Source organism: Amphiura filiformis, chromosome 12 (assembly GCF_039555335.1).
Source record: "Amphiura filiformis chromosome 12, Afil_fr2py, whole genome shotgun sequence".
Classification (NCBI taxonomy): domain Eukaryota; kingdom Metazoa; phylum Echinodermata; class Ophiuroidea; order Amphilepidida; family Amphiuridae; genus Amphiura; species Amphiura filiformis.
Window position 1 is genome coordinate 3,262,646 of NC_092639.1, and position 19,585 is coordinate 3,282,230.

The 19,585-nt window shown below is 36.7% G+C and overlaps 2 protein-coding genes across 2 annotated transcripts in view; both read left to right on the plus strand.

Moving 5' to 3' along the window:
* Positions 1 to 15,347, plus strand: part of LOC140165660 (UDP-glucuronosyltransferase 2A1-like) — a 455,852-nt gene extending 440,505 nt beyond the window's left edge. Inside the window, exon 5 of the mRNA XM_072188956.1 lies at positions 14,846 to 15,347. The gene's annotated coding sequence lies outside the window, so the exon portion shown is untranslated. The remainder of the gene's footprint in view (positions 1 to 14,845) is intronic.
* Positions 1,487 to 13,681, plus strand: LOC140165666 (transmembrane protein 91-like). Its single transcript, XM_072188962.1, has 4 exons — positions 1,487 to 1,621; positions 3,481 to 3,626; positions 4,991 to 5,125; positions 6,296 to 13,681. Exons 1-4 carry the CDS (start codon positions 1,612 to 1,614, stop codon positions 6,500 to 6,502), a joined length of 498 nt encoding a protein of 165 aa, XP_072045063.1. The 5' UTR covers positions 1,487 to 1,611; the 3' UTR covers positions 6,503 to 13,681.
* Positions 15,348 to 19,585: the final 4,238 nt, after the last annotated feature.

The following is a 19,585-nucleotide window of genomic DNA, read 5'->3' on the forward strand; positions in this document are numbered from 1 at the left end:
CTTTGCCCCAACCAATGAGATTTCTCCCGACATGCATCACTATCTTGTACGCCGATGCTAACCCTGTTACTGCTTTAGAGTAGGCTTTTAAAGCCCAATAATATGTCATTAATATGGCTACTGAAGTAATTCAGCAAAAGCACCGTGCTTCGGCAGATAATAATATTTCTATAAATTATCGGGTTAAACATAATTAATAAAAAAAACCAAAAAACAGGCATTTTCTGTAAAAAGCACATACCGGGCTCACTCGAACGCCCCTATCACAAACAATGCTGGATCCGTGTTCTAAATACCCGAGCTTGGAGATTGAGGGCAGCACATACATACGTTGATGGTGTTTCGTTTCGCCCCGCGCCCCGTGGTCCACTTTGCCCCGGTCTCCCCAAAAATTTCTGATTTTGTGTTTGCCAGTTTAATAGGTGTAAGGGACTGTTCACAAACACTTGTTAGGAGGGGGTGGGCTGATGCACAAAAAAAATCATCGCGAAATGTTTTCGCCCCCCCCCTTCAGATCTCAAAATGTCAGCACCTGCCACCCCGGGAGGGCACTACTGAATCTGGAAGTGCGGACAGGAAGGGGGTCTTTAAAAATTGAGGGGTTCATTTGGTGATGATGATAAAATAGGGGTGGGAATAGGGGGTCATTCAGTGAGAGCATTCATTTGTGGGCATTCAGTGAGAGCAAATGCTTTCAGTGAGAAGCTGTGAGAGCATATATTTTTAAAAATGGGGTCATTCAGTGAGAGCAAAATTTTTTCCCTGAAAATGGGGTTTATTTAGTGCTCGAGCATTTATTTTGGAACCTGGTTGTCATTCAGTGAGAGCGTCTAAAAATGGGGTCCTTCAGTGAAAAAGCATTTTATAAATCGGGGGTCATATTAGGAGCTATTAGGTGAGAGCACAATGTGCAAAATAAAACCGGGGGTCATTCAGTGACAGGCGGTTTGAAAATTGGGGTCAATGTGGTCGCACATCACCTATTTTAGGAAGTGCACCCTCCCCCCTTTTGACTGTGAAAATTAGTGAGCTATGGGTCAAGCATATAGCCTAAACTCAGACAATTTTCCCGGCTGAAAAATTGGTCAATTTTTCAGAGCCCCCCCCCTTAGGAGGTCACAACTTTTAAAGGTCCCCTTTTTGCATCATCCCCCCCCCTCCTAACAAGTGTCAGAAGTGTTTGTGAACGGACACGGTCCCAAGTTAAAACATAGCTCGATGGTCTAATTTATCCAATTTATATCGCTCAATTTTCCTTTCCTCGTTTTGCACAACTAAGTAGTTTGGCACTAAGGAGCATCCGTATCAATCAAAGCTGCGCAGTTTGGCACTAACGAGCATCCGTAGCAATCAAAGCTGCGCTGTCCTCTGGGATTGAAATATAAACTCGTACACATAATACACAGTCATCGCTTGCAATGGCAAGTAACGTGCAATGCAGTGTACAATCAAAGATTTGCTGATGCGATGATACCAGCAAGTCAACGACATAGACTTCCGGTATTGAGTAAACACAAATAGTGGCGATAAGACCGTGATTAATTCGGTAGAAATTTCCGTGAATTTATCAGCTGATTTTACTGCATGTGATTCACAGTAGCAAGCAGCAGCATGTCTTCTGGTAAGTAGAGAGTACAGGTTTCTGTTTTAGTGCATCAAAAAATAATAATTTGTTGAATTAGCCGTGTTCTGGCAGAAACGGTACGAATGAATGATATTATTATTCAATCAACATGATCAATCATGCAATAATTTAGGTATGCTAGGTGAATTCAAATTTGCCATCAAACTGCATTATTTTATATATCAAATTAAGCCCTTGAGTAAACAAAGCCAACACTGAAAACCTTTTTTTTCATAGCACTTTCCGCAGCAAAGTTACATCTTGTCAAAGATTGACTTTCATCAAAAAGATTCAGCTAGCAAAATTCCCCAAAACGGCATTTCGGGGGTGTTTATCTAGATCTTAGTCTCATGGCGATAGCAGCTTTTTTAATGGAACTGCTATCAAAATCCTCTAAAATTCCATGTGCGACTTGATTATCACCATAAATAATCATATATTTGGGTCAAGTGAAGTATAGGAAACATATTTATGTAGGTTTCCTTCACCGACCTATTCTCGAAAAAAATTAAAATTTCTATGTAAATATGCATTGTGTTTGGGCCCCAGTCTCGGCGAATTTCGCTGACTAGCAAATGTGTTAACTAAGGTTTGCCTGGGATACCTAAATAATTGCCATTGGCTATTGCATTGGTCTTGATCGTCTTGCACATTGCAGTACCAGTAGTCAGGACAATGTATAAGCTTTTCTTTATTAAATTGTACATGTTGTATGTACTACTAGTACTGGTACTATAGTGGAAATTTTAATTGAATGAATACAGACTGACATCATGGACAGTCATTGGCGGATTGGTTGCGTGACGGATTTTTTGAGTACACTGCGTCAGTGCGTGCATGAGTGATCATGACGGTACGCCAGCATGTGCGACTAGTCAATACAATGGCAGTCAATGGCAGTGACTGTCATGACTGTGGGTGCATGATATTAAACACAGAAGTGAATCCAACTATTCAATCCAACCAAGCAATGCCATCCATGCCAATGCAACGCACTCGTCATGCTCGATTCATTGATTGATCATGTTGATTGGTATTGTAAAGGTTGTGCGTTCGAGTTGTAGTTTGAAATATGATTGCGTTTGGGTCGAATACAGCTGTTGAAAGCTGTGTTCATTCTTTTTTTGTGAGGCACTTTAGTCTTTACATTAAACAAATATATCTTGAACGAACCAGTACAAATATGTTGAAAATGAAAACACTTCCAAAATTTAAGTACAGCAGTACAGCATGTACCCAGAAGCACTTTTAGCATGTATAGGCAAAAATGATGAAGAAGTTTGAATGAACTTTTGGTTAAAACCTCTGGCTTTTTGACATCTTGCACCATGTGCACTTAAATCTGTGTCAGGTCGCTTTATAATAGTTTTCAGCAAGGTTCTTTATCAATTTCTTTTAATTTTAATAAAAACAAATTCAAATCTTTTCTCAATCTGTTGCAAAATGTCTGTAGGCCTAATGATCTAAGCATTAATACCTGTTTTGAGATGGTCTTTCATCAACAATATATGTAATACTAGCCATGTAAATGAAAGTTTTGACATAATTTGTGATGCGATCAAGCAAAATCAGTCGGAACTCAGAAATATTATATTTTAAGTTTCTTGTAGAATAGTAAAAAGCATTTGCAAAGCTGCATTGTGCAGAAAACCCCATTGAAATTGAACAAACAGTTCCAAAGATATGAGCAATTAAAGAGTTTCCAAAACAAGAGGAAACAAAAAGAAATATTTCCTTTGTTTGGCTATATCTCAAAATCAATATTTCCAAGTTCCGACTGATTTTGCTTGATCGCATCACATTTAATGAATTTTTCCAAAATAATGATATAAAATTATTTCTCTTTTGTCATTTAGCCAACTATACTCCATTCCAAAATGAGGGTGATGGTAACACCATGCAAAGGTCAGCTGTGAATGCAGTAGAGCATGGAAAGCCCATGCAAAGGTCAGCCGTGTACGCACTAGAGCAACCAGCATTACCACCATACACAGACGTTGTGGTGAGTGACATTTTGAAATGAACAGGACACAATTGTTGGCGGTGCAACATTGACTTTCATAGTTATGCCTCTGCCAATCAGTTTACTTTTTTATGTTAATTTTAATAAGTGGTTATAAAAGATATTAGAGAATATGTCTTAGTGCAAGTTTTTGGACTTGATTGTTATAGCATACAAAATATGTAGGCCTATACCCTAAAAACAAATGTTTTCGTTTTTGGCCCTTAAGGGATGGGGTATGAACGTTTGGACAGTATTTATTATGGGACATTAGAGCACATCAGACATATCAAATTGCATTCTGAATATGAAGAATGTCCTTCTGATATCAAATAATTTAGATTTTTTTAATTCGCAATGTAATACACATTTTATGGCAAATGATTAAAAATTTACATTTTTGATATTTAACAGTACTCCAAGTAATTTTATAAATCTGATGGTATTTACTTAAAGTGTATGTAGGTGGGATGAAAAGCGGCGATCAATTGAAAATTTTGACCTTTCGTATTGAAGATATGGATTTTTCCCCAAAACACCAAAAAAAAAATAGGAAAAAATCCATATCTTCAATTTGAATGGTCAAAATTTTCAATTGATCGTCGGCTTTTCCTCCCAGCTACATATCACTTTAAGAATATATCATTAGATTTATAAAATTTACTTCCGAGGACTGTTATTAATTATATATTATATCAAAAATGTGAAAAATATCAAATTTTATTAATTTGTCATAAAATTTGTATTATATCGTGAATTTCAACAAAAAAAAATCAGAAAAATCAGAAAGACATTCTTCGTACTCATGTCCCACAAAAATAGTGTCGAAACGCTCAAAACGCTCATTCCAGATCCCTTAAAAACAAGTCTATTCTCAACATGAAAACAATTATGGAAGTGGTACAAAATAAACCTGAGAGTCATTTGATGTGATGAGGTGATGCATCATGTTGCAAAGGATTCTGGGAAAGGTAAGATATCTAGGCCTGTTATCGATACAGTTTTTTGAAGTCGATATATTGGAAGCAAATTATGCGACATATCAATACAGTATCAATATATTGACACATTTTCAAGATGCAAATTACGTTTCTTTTATGTTTATTATACATCAGAATAGGCCCCTACATAACAAAACGACCATGCAAAGTCTTTTTGGGATCTTCTGGAGGGTTTTGAGATGACATGATGGCTCAGCTTGGGATTGGGAGATGGTAATTTGGGATAATCTAAGCATGTGTGCCATATTGTTAGTGTATCAATACTACCATTGAGTGTACCAACATGTCGGAAGTCTATGAATTTTCTGACTATCGATACAGATATAGGCCTAAAGATATCTGTTGCTTTTTGTGTCATTTCAGGTGACTGATCCCACACCACCCATCATTATTAGGCATCACACAGTCATTCCAAAGGATTATTTCGGACTGGCTCTGTTTGTAACACTCTGCTGTTTCTTACCACTGGGCATCGTAGCACTCATCAAATCTAATGATGTAAGTATACAATCTTTAGGTCTCTCCACACGGGTGTCAGCTGTAGAAGACAAGTTAGAAAAAAATTCAAAATTCAAAAATTTCAGAATTGTTAATTTTCATGACCATATTTGGAAACAGCATAAAAAATGCATGAAAATGAGTACAAACAAGCCTAGTATTTGTTCAGTGGTTCTTCAGATAGCTCTTGATATTTTGAGAAAATATCTAAAAAGAATTTTTATGTTGAAGCATATAGCACGCAGAGCATTAAGTGCTTGCGATTCAATTCCAAGCCACATTCAGCTATGTCAATTGAAATCCATATACCCTAATGGAAGACATGACCTTATCTCCCACACAGCTAGTATGAATTTTAAGTGAAATTACTGAATGAGTGACTCCCATTATTTGAAATCTACACTCCCTGTGTTGGAGACTAATTATAGGTCATGACTTCCATAGGGGCTATGGATTTCAACTGGAATAGCCCTTTGTGACAATAGTACTGATTGATATAATGTTCAGGTAATTCCATGGACAAAATCTAGGGTTTGCTTATTTTTTTCATATATGGGCCGGAACACAGTCAGTCTGAACCACTGTCGGTCTGAATTTTTAGGGTTAGGGTCCCTAACCCTAAAAATTCAGACTGACGCTGTTTCAGACTGACGGGGTGACCCCTTCCTTATCAGCTGATATGAAAAAAAGTGTTAAAAAATGACAATAAAGGTATTATAAATTTTATCCTCTCTCATGAAACTATCATCTCATTATGGAATACCGGTAATAGAGAATACAATGTATATCCATCCCCTAAACGGCAATCCTAACCCTAGGGTATGCTATAGTTAGACCTCATATAGCCTCACTTACCACTTTTACCCCTCCTTTGTTCCACTCCACGGTATTAATACCACTGTAATGTAACCTCATCGTACCCCAATCGAAAGTGAATGTTTTGAAAATCCCATTAAATATTGCAGGAAGGGTGGGGGGCTGTACCACCTCAGGTTTGATGTCCCCAATCCAATGACTCATGGCTTTAGGCACTCGAGCACTTGTAGCACTCATGACCCACTCCTCAAAAACCTTGCCCAATAGTATTGTAAACCAAAGGGGATTTAATGTACCTCCACTCAGGACCCCACCACAAATGAGCTCATTTGCAAGTTTGATCCACTCTTACAGGTGCGAGTCCGAGCAGCACACGGCGATCAGTTAGGTGCACAGCAAGCATCTCAACACGCACAGACCTTTTCTATGATAGGACTTGGTATTGGTGTAGCAAGCTGGGCCATATCATTAGTGGTACTCATAATATACATTGCAGCTGTGGTGGTCGCTGTTAATGAGATGGACGTTACACCACAGCCCATCTTAGAAAACATCAACTAAAGTCTCGAGTGGGCAGAAAACTTCAGATATTTGACATGTTATTGAGTGAAGCATAGAAATGGTAAGGCAAGTGTCATACTTCTTTTAAATTATTGGCCTCTAAGAAAAATTTTGATTGGTTACAAAGAGGCCTATATCATTTATTGAGCCAATCAGAGACAGGGTAAGAATAACCCCATGATCACTATCTGCCAAATTTATCAGCCTCTAAGAACAATTTTGATTGGTTACTCAGAGTATTGTATTGTGTAATTAACTAATTAGAGGCACTGTGAGAAAGGCAGTACTGCCCAGAGATGCCACTTTTTAGGAAATGTCTGATTTCAGTAAATTTCGAAAAAACTTTACCAATTTCTGGACATTTTTACTCTACCCTTTCATGTGCAAAACGATAGGGAAAAGTGCATTTTCAAGATTTTTCCATGTTTTTCAGGAAATTTTGGCAACACCAAGTGGCATCTGTTAAGTGGCCATGGGTTTAATGCCATATCATGGCACTAAACCAAGGATATTTGCCATACCATGCCAATGCTGAACCCAATAACAAATTCATGTCATCTTCTTATTACTACTGAACAAATCTTGTTTTGAGTATTATATTTATAACACGATCAATCTGTCTAACATTCTCACAACTTATTTATGTTTTCTCAAGGTCATGTAAAAGGCAAATAGGTTATTCCAGTTGAATTCATACACCCCTTATTGTTGACTTGACCTTAATGTTCCATACAAGGGGTGTGAATTTCAAATGGGGTTACCTGAATGAGTGACTCCATTTGAAATCTACACCCCTGTGTGGAAGATTAAGGTCATGTCTTCTATCAGGGGTGTATTGATTTCAATTGGAATAGCCCAGTACATGCACTCAACCAAGGTTGACACTATTCAAAGTAATGAGGTGTATTCTAGACATTTTCTGACCTAGTACAAGAGATCCAGGCGCTTTCATGATTACATTAACTGTCATTAAACCCATCGAAATGTCAATGTACTTTTATCCCACAGAGATTGCTTACTGTCACATTGTATAGTTCCACAAACAGCTTTGTACTGAAATGTCTGCAGAAATCTCATGTAAATTGTTAGAACCAGACAGGTGCACCATATGCTAACTTGTTTTAAAACAGAACCAGCTAGTTAATGTGTGTGTTAATCATCCCAAGTTTTTGCTTAACCAGGGTTAATATGGCTTAAACCAGGGTTAATATGGCTCAAACCAGGGTTATTGTGGATCAAACCAGGGTTAATATGGCTTACAAGATGTATTTAAAAGTAAGACCTGTTCTCACAAAATGAGTGGAAAGTCACTAGGGAAAAATATGAGATATGGTTCATTAAGGGGGTACTACACCCCTGGCGAATTTTGTGCCTATTTTTGCATTTTTCTCAAAAATTATACCATTAAGATATGTATATTATAGGGGCAAGGACTACAACTACTGCACGGAAAATTCAGCAACTCAAGGCAAGTAGTTATTGATCAAATATTGGTTTTCCCTCATTTTTGACTGTAACTTCACAACTGTTGTCTGTGCTGAAATAAAATTTCCAGTGCAGTAGTTGTAGTCCTTGCCCCTATAATATACATATCTTACTTGTCATCAATGCTCTATAATTTTTGAGAAAAATGCAAAAATAGGCACAAAATTGGGCAGGGGTGTAGTACCCCCTTAAACAGGCCAGAAAACAATAGGAAACAAGAATTCTTATTTGATATTGACTTTTGAACACTAAATGAAGGAGCAATCCTGGCAAGTTATATATGGTCTTATATTTTATTTATATTTCTTATGATCCAGAGATTATGAATCTGGTTATGCTTTTTTAGATTTGCAACTTTCCTCTCATTTTGTGAGAATGAACTGTCTCATTGTTTGCACTAAGCACAAGTCATAATGTGTAAATAAGGTCAACCTTTTTGCAGACAACTGTACACATTTTGCCTATTCAAATCAGATGCTACGCTTATGACTGTAGCTATGAACTATAATACTCCTATAATTTGAGATGTATCCTTTAGTGCATGATAATTGGATTGAATTAAGTCATAAAATGGACTATTCCAGTTAAAATCCATATACATGTACCCTATATAGAAGACATGACCTTAATCTCCTACACAGGGGGTGTAGATTTCAAATGGAGTCACCTATTCACAAATCCCATTTGATATTCACACTCCCTGTGTGGACAGTTACATAGGGGGAGTCAGGATTTCAACTGGAATAGCCAAAATGTCATCCTGCTTGACTACATCTGCTATGCTGCTACTATACTAAAGTTTGTTCGGCTTATAATTGGAGAAAAAGTTGAGACTCATAACATCATGGATTGATATAATATGGGGTGAACACAGTAGGGCACCGCACCTACGCTAGTTGTGCTTTACATATTGTGTGCCTGACGCATGCTTATATGTGCATTTACGTGAGCGCAAGTTAAAATTTTATTGATGGCTGACGCATGCAGTAACAAAAACAAAATAATTTTTGCCTAGTATAAACCGAACAAACTGTATGTGGAGTAGCTTCTTATAATATAGTTTCAATCTAGTTATGATGCAAACTGGATTTGAAGTTTTTTGTAACCTACATGTAACTAGGATTGTTTTTAGCAGAGTAGCCTGTGGCTTGCTCTATACCATTTTCAGCCTGATGTGACAGTGATGTCAACGCATTGAGGTAGCTGTTTCATCTTTAATCATGTGCGTATCTATGCCAGAGCAAATGTCTGTGATTTGAAGCTGCACCCAATGAAATGCGCACTGACGTTGCTGCCACATCAAGGTGAAGAATGGTATCATAGATGAATGCAGATGATAGCGCTGTATTTAATTGAATCCTGATGGTACACTGTGAATCACATTGCAGAAGTAATGTAAGGTAAACCAGTCATAACAGTATTATATAGAAAAATATATTTCTGAAACATTGTGCCCTGAAATTGCATTGGGACACTGCTTCAGTTTGTGACATTTGATGACCCTGTTATGTGTTTATTGGACCTGTGACTCTCTTATCAAGAGGTAATAGTACTCAGACCAATTGTGTTGTAATTGAAAAATAGTGTGAGAACAGTACAGGGTATTACTTGTATAAATATTTATTTAAATCAATCATGTAAAAATATAGATTTCCTTCATCAATCATGTAACATGATAGATTTTCTTCATTATTTTAAATTATAGATAACGGAAGGATCCACTCATATGTTATGCTCTAATGTTGTGTAGGGTTTACCTGCACAAGACTGGTACATGTAGATATCATGTCACAGCATTACCAGGCATCTTTCAAATAACCCAGTGTCCAGGCGATTGACCCTTTTCACAGTCATCTCAAAACAAGGTACTACCAAGCCTTTGCAACTCTTCCTATGCACGCTCAATACAAAAATGTGTGGACACTCAGCGTAATGCATACTGATTAAAGGGGTTGTTTTGGTATTGAGGGTATTCAAAAAATATACTTCAATGTTATGTTTGAATACTGTCATATTTTCTTGCAAAAGTAGCCTAAACCCAAGGTGTTGTGATTTTATCCAAGGCCAGGGGTGTTTGAAGGAAGCCTCATGGTGCAAGTCCTATGGGCTGTATGTACCCAGTTGAAATCCATACACCCCTTATGGAAGACATGAACTTAATCTTACACACAGGGAGTGAGAATTTCAAATGGGGTAAGCTAAACGGGTGATTCCATTTAAAAATTATGCCCCCTGTATGGGAGATTATTTTGTTTTCCATAGGGCGTGTATGGATTTCACTGGAATAGCACAGTGGACAGTCCTTGTATAAGTCTGTATATATTTGAACAGAGATTGATCAATATTCACAACAGTGGAATGATAGAACACAAAATAAAACCTTTTTCTTATGCTTCTTTTTTAGATCAGAAATAGAAACATAATAACATTTCTGAATGATTTGAGTTCCAAACAAATTAAGTACGTTCTTCCTTCATACCTCTGTGTATGAATATTGATTAATCTATTACATATTGAACAAACTTTTTTAAATATTTCAAACAGTTGTGGTGATTAAAAACACTAAGATTACATGTACGATATTTTGCTGTGTATATGCTATATAAACCAAAGCTTTTATAATGATCAACTACTATAAAAAAGTTGTATAATTATAATTATTGTAAATTGTGGAGATATGAAGTTAGAGACTTGTAAGACACCCTGTATTATTTTTAGACACTTTCTTTGTACATTGGCTTGGTTCAAATCTGTTGTAGTGGGCTGTTCCATTTGAAATTCACACTTCACTGTGACAATTTATAAGTCTTCCACAGTGGGAGTATGGGTTTCAAATAGAATAGACAATTGGGTATCTTCCATTTGAAATAGCCAGTTGTGGAAAACAGGGAGTATGGGTTTCAAAATAATTGACCCTAGCCAATTCCACTTGAAAAACATATTCCCTCTGGGGAAGACTTTTCCTAAATCTTCATGGCAGATTTCAATGGCATAAACCCATTCAAATAATTTTACCGTATTTTGCAATGCATATTACGGTAATAGTTGGGTTCCAAACTTGGATAGGCAAGGCCCATGGAAGTACTCGGATGTATGAACAGTTTTGAAGTAAAAAAGGTATGTTATGCTGAGATCAGTGTAGTCTTTGTAAAAATCTTTTTCAGGTGGTCCAGTATTTTACTTGTTCAGTGGCATGTCAGGGTCAGTTCAGGGCATAATTTTAGCTCTGTGCTCCCACAACAATTACATTTACATTATTTTAGCCCAAAATAAAGGCGATGTTGGTGTTTTCCGCAGGCCAATGTTTAATTTTACACTGCTTTTTTTTTTTTTGGGTGGGGGGCTGAAATTTTTAAGGGGTTGGTTTTAGGGTTGTTGAAATCATTTGGGGAATTCAACAACCAAGCCTTGAAATAAGCAGACTGGAACCAGGAGCAATTTGTTTTGAACATTGCTCCTGGTTCACTGGGATTTTACAAGAACCAGGAGCAATTTCTGAAGAAACAGGAGCAATTTTCAATATTAAATCCTTTTCTGCATATATACAATACAGCATACCAGCACGATTGCATCAAGTGCAAAACTATAACCAGGAGCAATTTATTTTAGAAAATTGCTCCTGGTTCATGTGAATTTTACAAGGACCAGGAGCAATTGGTGGCTTTACGAGGGTAAATTTGCTCCCCGCGCCCGCTTATTTCCCGGCTTGTCAACAACCACAAAGACCACACTGGCTGAGGTAATATATCTTATAGCTCTTTTTGTGAAATTTGGTATGTGATCATGATTTCTCTTCATAGAAAAGTCCTTTTTGTGGAAAATGCGATGAATTAATGCGATCTAGGTATGAGGCCAATTAGACTTGAACCGACTCAATGTAAATAGTGAAATTATTTTTGAATGACTTGTCAGTATTGATCTGTTGATGATGAATAAAGATTTGTAATTTTGATTAAATACAATATTATATCTTTTGGATGGTTAAGATCTGTTTTGTGAAGGAGTTTTGTACATGTAGTTATCATGAAATATATTTAACAATTTGTTTTTCTAGTACTTTGTAAAGTTGAGGAGTAAAGGGTTTTTGTTTATAGTATCGTAATATATTGTTCCATTTGTTTATCGGTTGTTTGTGGTAAATCAAAAAAGTGTTTTTTTTTAGGTTTTGTAGGGTAAAAAACCTTGTTTTGTAGATATTATATTATATAAATAACTACATCTACATGTACCTACATTGTATAGTTCAGGGTGACTCCACGGAGCTAGCTATTTATGTTTTTGTTGAATTGCTAAACTGAATGATGTTTGTTTATTGAACTTAAAATGTCACTTAAAATTTTCACTGTGCATTGGGCTATTCCAGTTGAAATCCATACACCCCCTGTGGAAGACATTCCTTAATCTTTCACACAGGGGGTGTAGACTTCAAATGGAGTCACCTACTCAGGTAACCCCTTTTGAAATTCACACCCCCTGTGTGGAAGATTATGGTCACATCTTCCATAGGAGGTGTATGGATTTTAAGTGGAACAGCCTGTTATTATTTGGTATAAGCACCTTGCATAAGATGTAAATGTAAGAAATGCATAAATATGAAATTATCATGGTCATGATCTGAAATCCATCCATATTATTTTCACTTGTTCTTGTCGAGATGCATAAGCATTTTCTTTTAAACTGAAAGTTAAGTAATTCAATATTATTTTTTTAATTGAATGATAATAATATAAGTAATTGATGATGATAAAGTGTATTTCAGTATTAAATGCTTTTATTGTAGTAATGTATTGATGTGCTAAAAGCATACAGGTCTGTAAATATGTTGTATAGTTAAGTTGTCTACAAATGTCATGGACTATTCCAGTTGAAATCCATACACCCTCTATGGAAGACATGACCTTAATCCTACGTAAGGGGGGTGTGAATATCAAATTGGGTTACCTGAATAGGAGACTCAATTTGAAATCTTCATCCCCTGTGTGGGAGATTAAGGTCATGTCTTCCATAGGATGGTGTATGCATGGATGTCAACTGTAATAGCCCAAAAGTTTCTTAAACATTCACAAAAGGTTGTCAGAAATTGTTTTAAAATGTCTGGTTATATAAAGGGTATAAAATGTTTTAATAAAATTCAAAACCATTTTTGAAAACTTTCTGCAAAATGTTCTGACATGATCTTACTTTTAAGTGTTGACAAACATTTTTGCAAACATGTTTACAAAAAATATTTTACAATAGCATTTTGACAACATTTTGAAGTCATTTTTTCCTGCAAACGTTTTACGTTTTCATGACCTTTATATAACTTGAAATTACCAATCTGAAAAATTGGCAATCGTCATGCTCATGATTTATACATACTGATGAATACCTGATAACTTTAAACCGTCCCTCTATAAATGTACCCAAATGTCTCCCAAATACTCCCAATGTCTCCCAAATACTCCCAATGCCTCCCAAATACTTCCAATGTCTCCCAAATACTTCCAATGTCTCCCAAATACTTCCAATGTCTCCCAAATACTCCCAATGTCTCCCAAATACTTCCAATGTCTCCCAAATACTTCCAATATCTCCCAAATACTCCCAATGTCTCTCAAATACTCCCAATGTCTCCCAAATACTCCCAATGTTTCCCAAATACTTCCAATGCCTCCCAAATACTCCCAATGCCTCCCAAATACTTCCAATGTCTCCCAAATACTTCCAATGCCTCCCAAATACTCCCAATGTTTCCCAAATACTTCCAATGCCTCCCAAATACTTCCAATGTTTCCCAAATACTTCCGATGTCTGCCAAATACTCCCAATGTCTCCCAAATACTTCCAATGTCTGCCAAATACTCCCAATGTCTCCCAAATACTCCCAATGTTTCCCAAATACTTCCAATGTCTGCCAAATACTCCCAATGTCTCCCAAATACTCCCAATGTTTCCCAAATACTTCCAATGTCTGCCAAATACTCCCAATGTTTCCCAAATACTCCCAATGTCTCCCAAATACTCCCAATGTTTCCCAAATACTTCCAATGTCTCTCAAATACTCCCAATGTCTCCCAAATGTCTCACATTATATGCTAATCTGATAAATTGGCAATCATCATGCTCATGATTTATGCATACTGATAACTGTTAATAAACCGTCCCTCTAAAAATGCACCCAAATGCCTGCCAAATACACCCAATGTCTCACAAATGCACCCAATGTCTCACAAATGCACCCAAATGTAAACGATCGATATATAAATACACAAGGGTGAGTGTTATCAGTATTTCCATCATAACTTGCAGTTATGCATCTAGAAATTGTCTAAATATGCCAAAATTATTGTAAAAAGTTCATTCATGTTCATATATCAGGGCACAGTTCTTTAATCCCAATACATTTGTACATTCATTGAATGACCTTAGAAAATATGGGAACAAAAACTCATACTCTGTAACTTGAGGTCAAATTTTGCAATATGAGTGTTTAATTGAAGTTATTGAACTATGCCATTGGGATGAGGCCATTGTGGTCCATAGTGAATGGGCTGATCCATTTGAAGTCCACACTCCCCCTGTTGAAGAGTTTGGAAATATCATCCACATGGAGAGTATAATGAATTTAAAATGGAATTAGCACATTAGCCAACTCTATTTGAAACCCACCCTCCCTCTGTGGAAGATTCAGATTCTCAGAGGGTGTATTAAATTCAAATGGATCCGCCTAATGTTTTAATTCCATTTGAAATGGGGATATTTCTAAAATCTTCCACTAGGGGTAGTGTGGATTTTAAATGGAAGAGCCAAATGTAGATTGAACTTTTGGTTATATTTTACACTGTATGCATTAAGATCTTGCAACATTCCATATAGAGAGTATTTGGGCTATTGCAGTTGAAATCCCCACACCTGCTATGGCAGACATGACCAGGGAGTGTGAATTTCAAATGGGTTTACCTGAATGAATGGCTCCATTCAAAATCTACACCACTTGAGTGAGACTGAGAGATTTAAAGTCATGTCTTCCATAGGGGTGTATGGATTTCAACTGGAATAGCCTGTTTAGTTGGCCAGAAAGATCATTGGTAATATAAATATGTGATAAGTTGTATGTTTATTCCTGTAGATCAAGGGTTCTCAAACACATTTGTTCGGAGGGCCAAACATATATTCAAAGGTCTGACTTTCAAGGCTCAAGTTCACCATGGTTTGTTTATGTTACATTTCATAGCTGCGCAAGCACCAACCACCATTAGTCTCTGCGGGTTGGATCTGGTCTGTGCGCCCCCTATCGAGAACCCCTTAGGAACACCATAAATTGTATTGATATCCATTTTTGGAAATCAGGGTAAAAGAGACCAAATATCCATAAGTTCCTGAATTATAAAAAACCCCAAGAATTACTTTTCCTTCTTATTTTGTTTTGTTTGTTTTATGTCATCAGATTTGTATTCAAAGGTTTTATTTACAGTGTGCAGAATAAATAAGGTAACATTTGCTGGTTTACCTGTTCCTATGTGTATCGATGATTTGCTCAAACCCCTTTACACTTTTGTGGATGGGGCTCTTCATGTTTGCATGTTTTAAAAGTGCTCAATAGTAAACACATATGCCAACTATCAGGTTTTTACGGTAATTATGTTCATGTACCTATGTAACCTTGTTTTGCATTGTGTTGAACATTAAAATAAGGCTAAATGGAAATATATTAGAAATGTTAGAATGAACATAATGGCCGAGGTCATGGCGGTGGTATGTCATACCTTCCCAGCACTGTGACCTGGGTCACCCGACATTGCCCTTAAGAACTCTCACCCTCCTGCCCCCCCTTTTGGGTATGGGTTCATGTTCAAAAACTGGTATCTTGTTTATTGTGCGCACTGTTTTTGTTATAAATTAGTTCGTCAGTGTGTTATATATTGATTTGTAAGGGTATTAAAGTACAACTATAATAATAGTTGCTTGCCAGTGTACAGCTAATTTGTTACTTAGTTTACAATGAGAGTAAAAGCTACCTTTTATGGAAAAGAAATACCAATTTTTTTTTTAATGTTACAATATGGCTTCAATCCTAAGAAGTACACTACAGTTCTTTAGTTTAATAGCCAAAACTGGACAATATGATTCTTGTTTTAAGGGATACCTCTTTGCCCACCCAAGCCCGATAGGACACATTTAAAACAACAACGACAGAAACAAATACAAACTTTACATTGTTTTTTTATTAACAGTAAATGAGAATATAATAAATGATAAAGAAGAAATAGAATAGAAAGACTATTGCAAGGCCTACAGCAGTGACATAGTAAGGGTTCTTATTTGCTATCTGCATCTTCCTTTTGGTCTGTTATAACCCCAACATTAGCTTCAGCCAGCAGCGTGAGCAGAGCACTCACTTTTGCCAATCGATGGGGCAACTATTGAGTACTAATTGTGGCGATCAAATCTAGCCAAAATGCTTTGGAGCACTTGGGGAAATCAAGACCCGTGGCCCCCACTTATGAAAACTTGCGCACACCACTGGCTTCATTCACCCCCACCCAAGTTTTCTGTGAAATCATGCAATTCAACATTATTGTTCACCCATTCTAGCCATTGTTCTCCCTTGCTATGCCACTATCCTACAGTATTTTGTGGGTTCAAGCATGGGGTTGCTGTATGTTATATCATGGCTATTTATACTTTACTACATGACTTTGAGATCCAGTCAACTCAGAAAAGATATGGTACCCTTCCCAGAATCCTTTACAACATGATGCATCACCTCTTCATCAAATTTCTTTGAACATGTTCCACTTGTTTTCATGTTGACATAGTGCTAAAACATGCATAGTCATGTTTAAGCATGACATAAAACATGCATAGTCATGAAATAGACATAATTTGCAAGGTTTGTATGTCCTCTGTTCATTAAGGTACCTTTCACCGCTATCGACCCATAGTGCACTGGATAGCAAATCACTGAAATGGAAGAAATGCATTGTGGGAAGTGTATGGTATCTTCTCTGCAATCAATTATTTTGCTAACAAAGCATTTGAGTGGAAATACAGAATTATAAAAGATATATTCTGCGATGATCTAAATGAGCCAATCCATTTAAAATTCACATTCCCCCCATGGAAGATTTTTGAAATATTTTTCAAACGCAATTAGGACAATATTCAACTATTTGAATTGACTCGCCCTCCCTAGATGTGGAAGATACTGGCATTCTTAGAGGGTGTATGAAATTCAAATGGAGCTGCATTCATTCCTTTTGAAATTCATACATTAATACATCTGTGGAAGATATTTCCAAAATCTTCCACAATGGGACTGTGGCTTTTAAATGGAATAACCCGAATCAGTTGTGATTTTGGTGATCATTGGTCCAAATTTGGGAGTTGCCGATTAGTCCAAATATATCTAGATCTGGACTTCACTAGTTAATCCAGATTCTCACAATCCAGTTTATTATGATGATGTGGATTGATCTGTATCCAAAAGCCTTCAAAGAAAACCCTATTCTCTATTGCACAGTTTACATGCTTTTGTAATAAGCATGAGTCCCTCTCACTAGGATCCACAACATGTTCATCTATCAGGGGTACAGTTCTTTAACCCCAATACATTTGCACATTGAATGACTTTTGTAAATTTGGGTACAAACACTCATACTCTGCAACTTGAGGTCACATACTCTGCAACTTGAGGTCAAATTTTGAATTATGCTTGTTTAATTGAGGTTATTGAACTATGCCATTGGGATGAGGCCATTCTGGTCCATAGTGTAGGCTCTAAAATGCTGCATAAAATATCAAGTTGTAATAAAAATTGGTTTTACAAATACTTTTTTTTTTTTTACATTTTGCAGAAGCTTGTCCTAGGGCCTACTGGGCACTGGTTATGGACATAGCAAAAACGAATAAGTCAACTTTAATCGTCAAGAAAATACAAGAATGTCATAAGTGAAAATGATACAAATATACGCCATTTAATTGTTTCATTCTTCTAACAACAGGTTCTGAAGCATTCCCAGACTAGTGGATTTTTTTTATAGTTTTCCCAAAACAATGTACACATTTATACACTAAAACAATAAATACAATTAATTTGGTCCCTATAAATAGGTGGAATAATTTTTTTTTTAAATACCGATTACAATATAATGGAGTTAGTACAATCCTGGGAGTACAATGGATACAATCATACAAACATTAGAAAAATGGGATTTATGCTATTCCAGTTGAAATCCATACACCCTCTGTGGAAGACATGACCTTAATCACCCACACAGGGGGTGTAGATTTGAAATGGAGTTACCCATTTGGGTAAATCCATTTGAAATTCACACTCCCTGTGTGGAAGATTAAGATCATGTTTTCCATAGGGGGTGTATGGATTATAAACGGAACAGCCCATTTTTTTGATAACAAATGAATTCCTGTCTAGCTTATCTATAAGCACCTTATTGTTTTCATGTTTTACACATGTATCTATTTGATGACGTCTATGACACATTTTCCGTCTCATTCAATGATGATGATCATTTTATTATCGTTATTATTAAAAAATCACCTGTCGCGACATAAACCTATCAATTAAAGGCTAATTTGACAGTTTGTCCAAACCAATACCTTTACAAATGTAAGAATAATAGAGGCTTGTATATACTGAGCTACACATATATCCACCAATTTGTCATACAAGGTTACTTTGCGTTGTTGAACCAACTTGGCTAATTAGTGATGTATTTTATTTGACAACTGGAAATTAAAATCCTTTGGGCTAAGAAAACATGTATCCGTAATCTCAATGAGTTATCGGACAAAATTGCATATAAAAAGCAAGTGCACGCACTTAAAACGACACTTGCCAGGCGTATGGTGACAAAAACTTAAATGTACATACATGTTAGTGCCTACACTTTCCATCCATGAGTGACAGCCAATGGGCCTATTACATTTTTAAAGCTGCCATACCCCTGTGGAAGATTTAATAAAAGTCTCCACAGAGGAGTGTATGTTTTTCAAATGGATGTTATCCAATTGTCTTTTCTATTTGATACCTGTTCTTCCTCTGAAAGACTGACTAAATCTTCCACAAGGGGAGTATGGATTTCAACTGGACTAGTCCAATTGGTCGGAGTCTGACTTCTCCATTCTGATTCATTGGTACCTATACAAACATCAAATGAGAACTTTATCATCAATAACAAAATGGCATCATGTGGTTATAAATGTTCATAGCAATTCTCAACTACTAAAAGCAACATCTTGTTACCATAGTAATCAGCTGTAACCATGGTAACTCGCAACAAGCGAGGTTAGTTTTTTACACGTGGTCTTTGGATCAAGACATTATTTTCTGTTTTCAGAGGTGTGTAAAAAGCAGTGGTTCCGGAATCGGGGGGGCAGAGGGGCCCGGCCCCCAATAATTTTGGTGGCTATGGAAAAGTACCATTGCCCCCCAATAATTTTGGCCATGTGCCATTGCCCCCCCCATATTTGAAATCTTCCGGAGCCTCTGAAAAGGGATGGTTTATTGCAAAATGTGGACACTACCCTGGAATGTTATAACTTAAGGCTTCGGCTACTTGAACTTGGGCCAAAAAAAGCGCTTAACTCAGCGTC

Excerpts from the sequence above, each read along its gene's own strand:
- LOC140165666 (XM_072188962.1), top strand. Across the intron at positions 3,627-4,990 it reads CACCATACACAGACGTTGTG|GTGACTGATCCCACACCACC; the intron begins GTGAGTGACATT and ends GTGTCATTTCAG. Across the intron at positions 5,126-6,295 it reads CACTCATCAAATCTAATGAT|GTGCGAGTCCGAGCAGCACA; the intron begins GTAAGTATACAA and ends CCACTCTTACAG.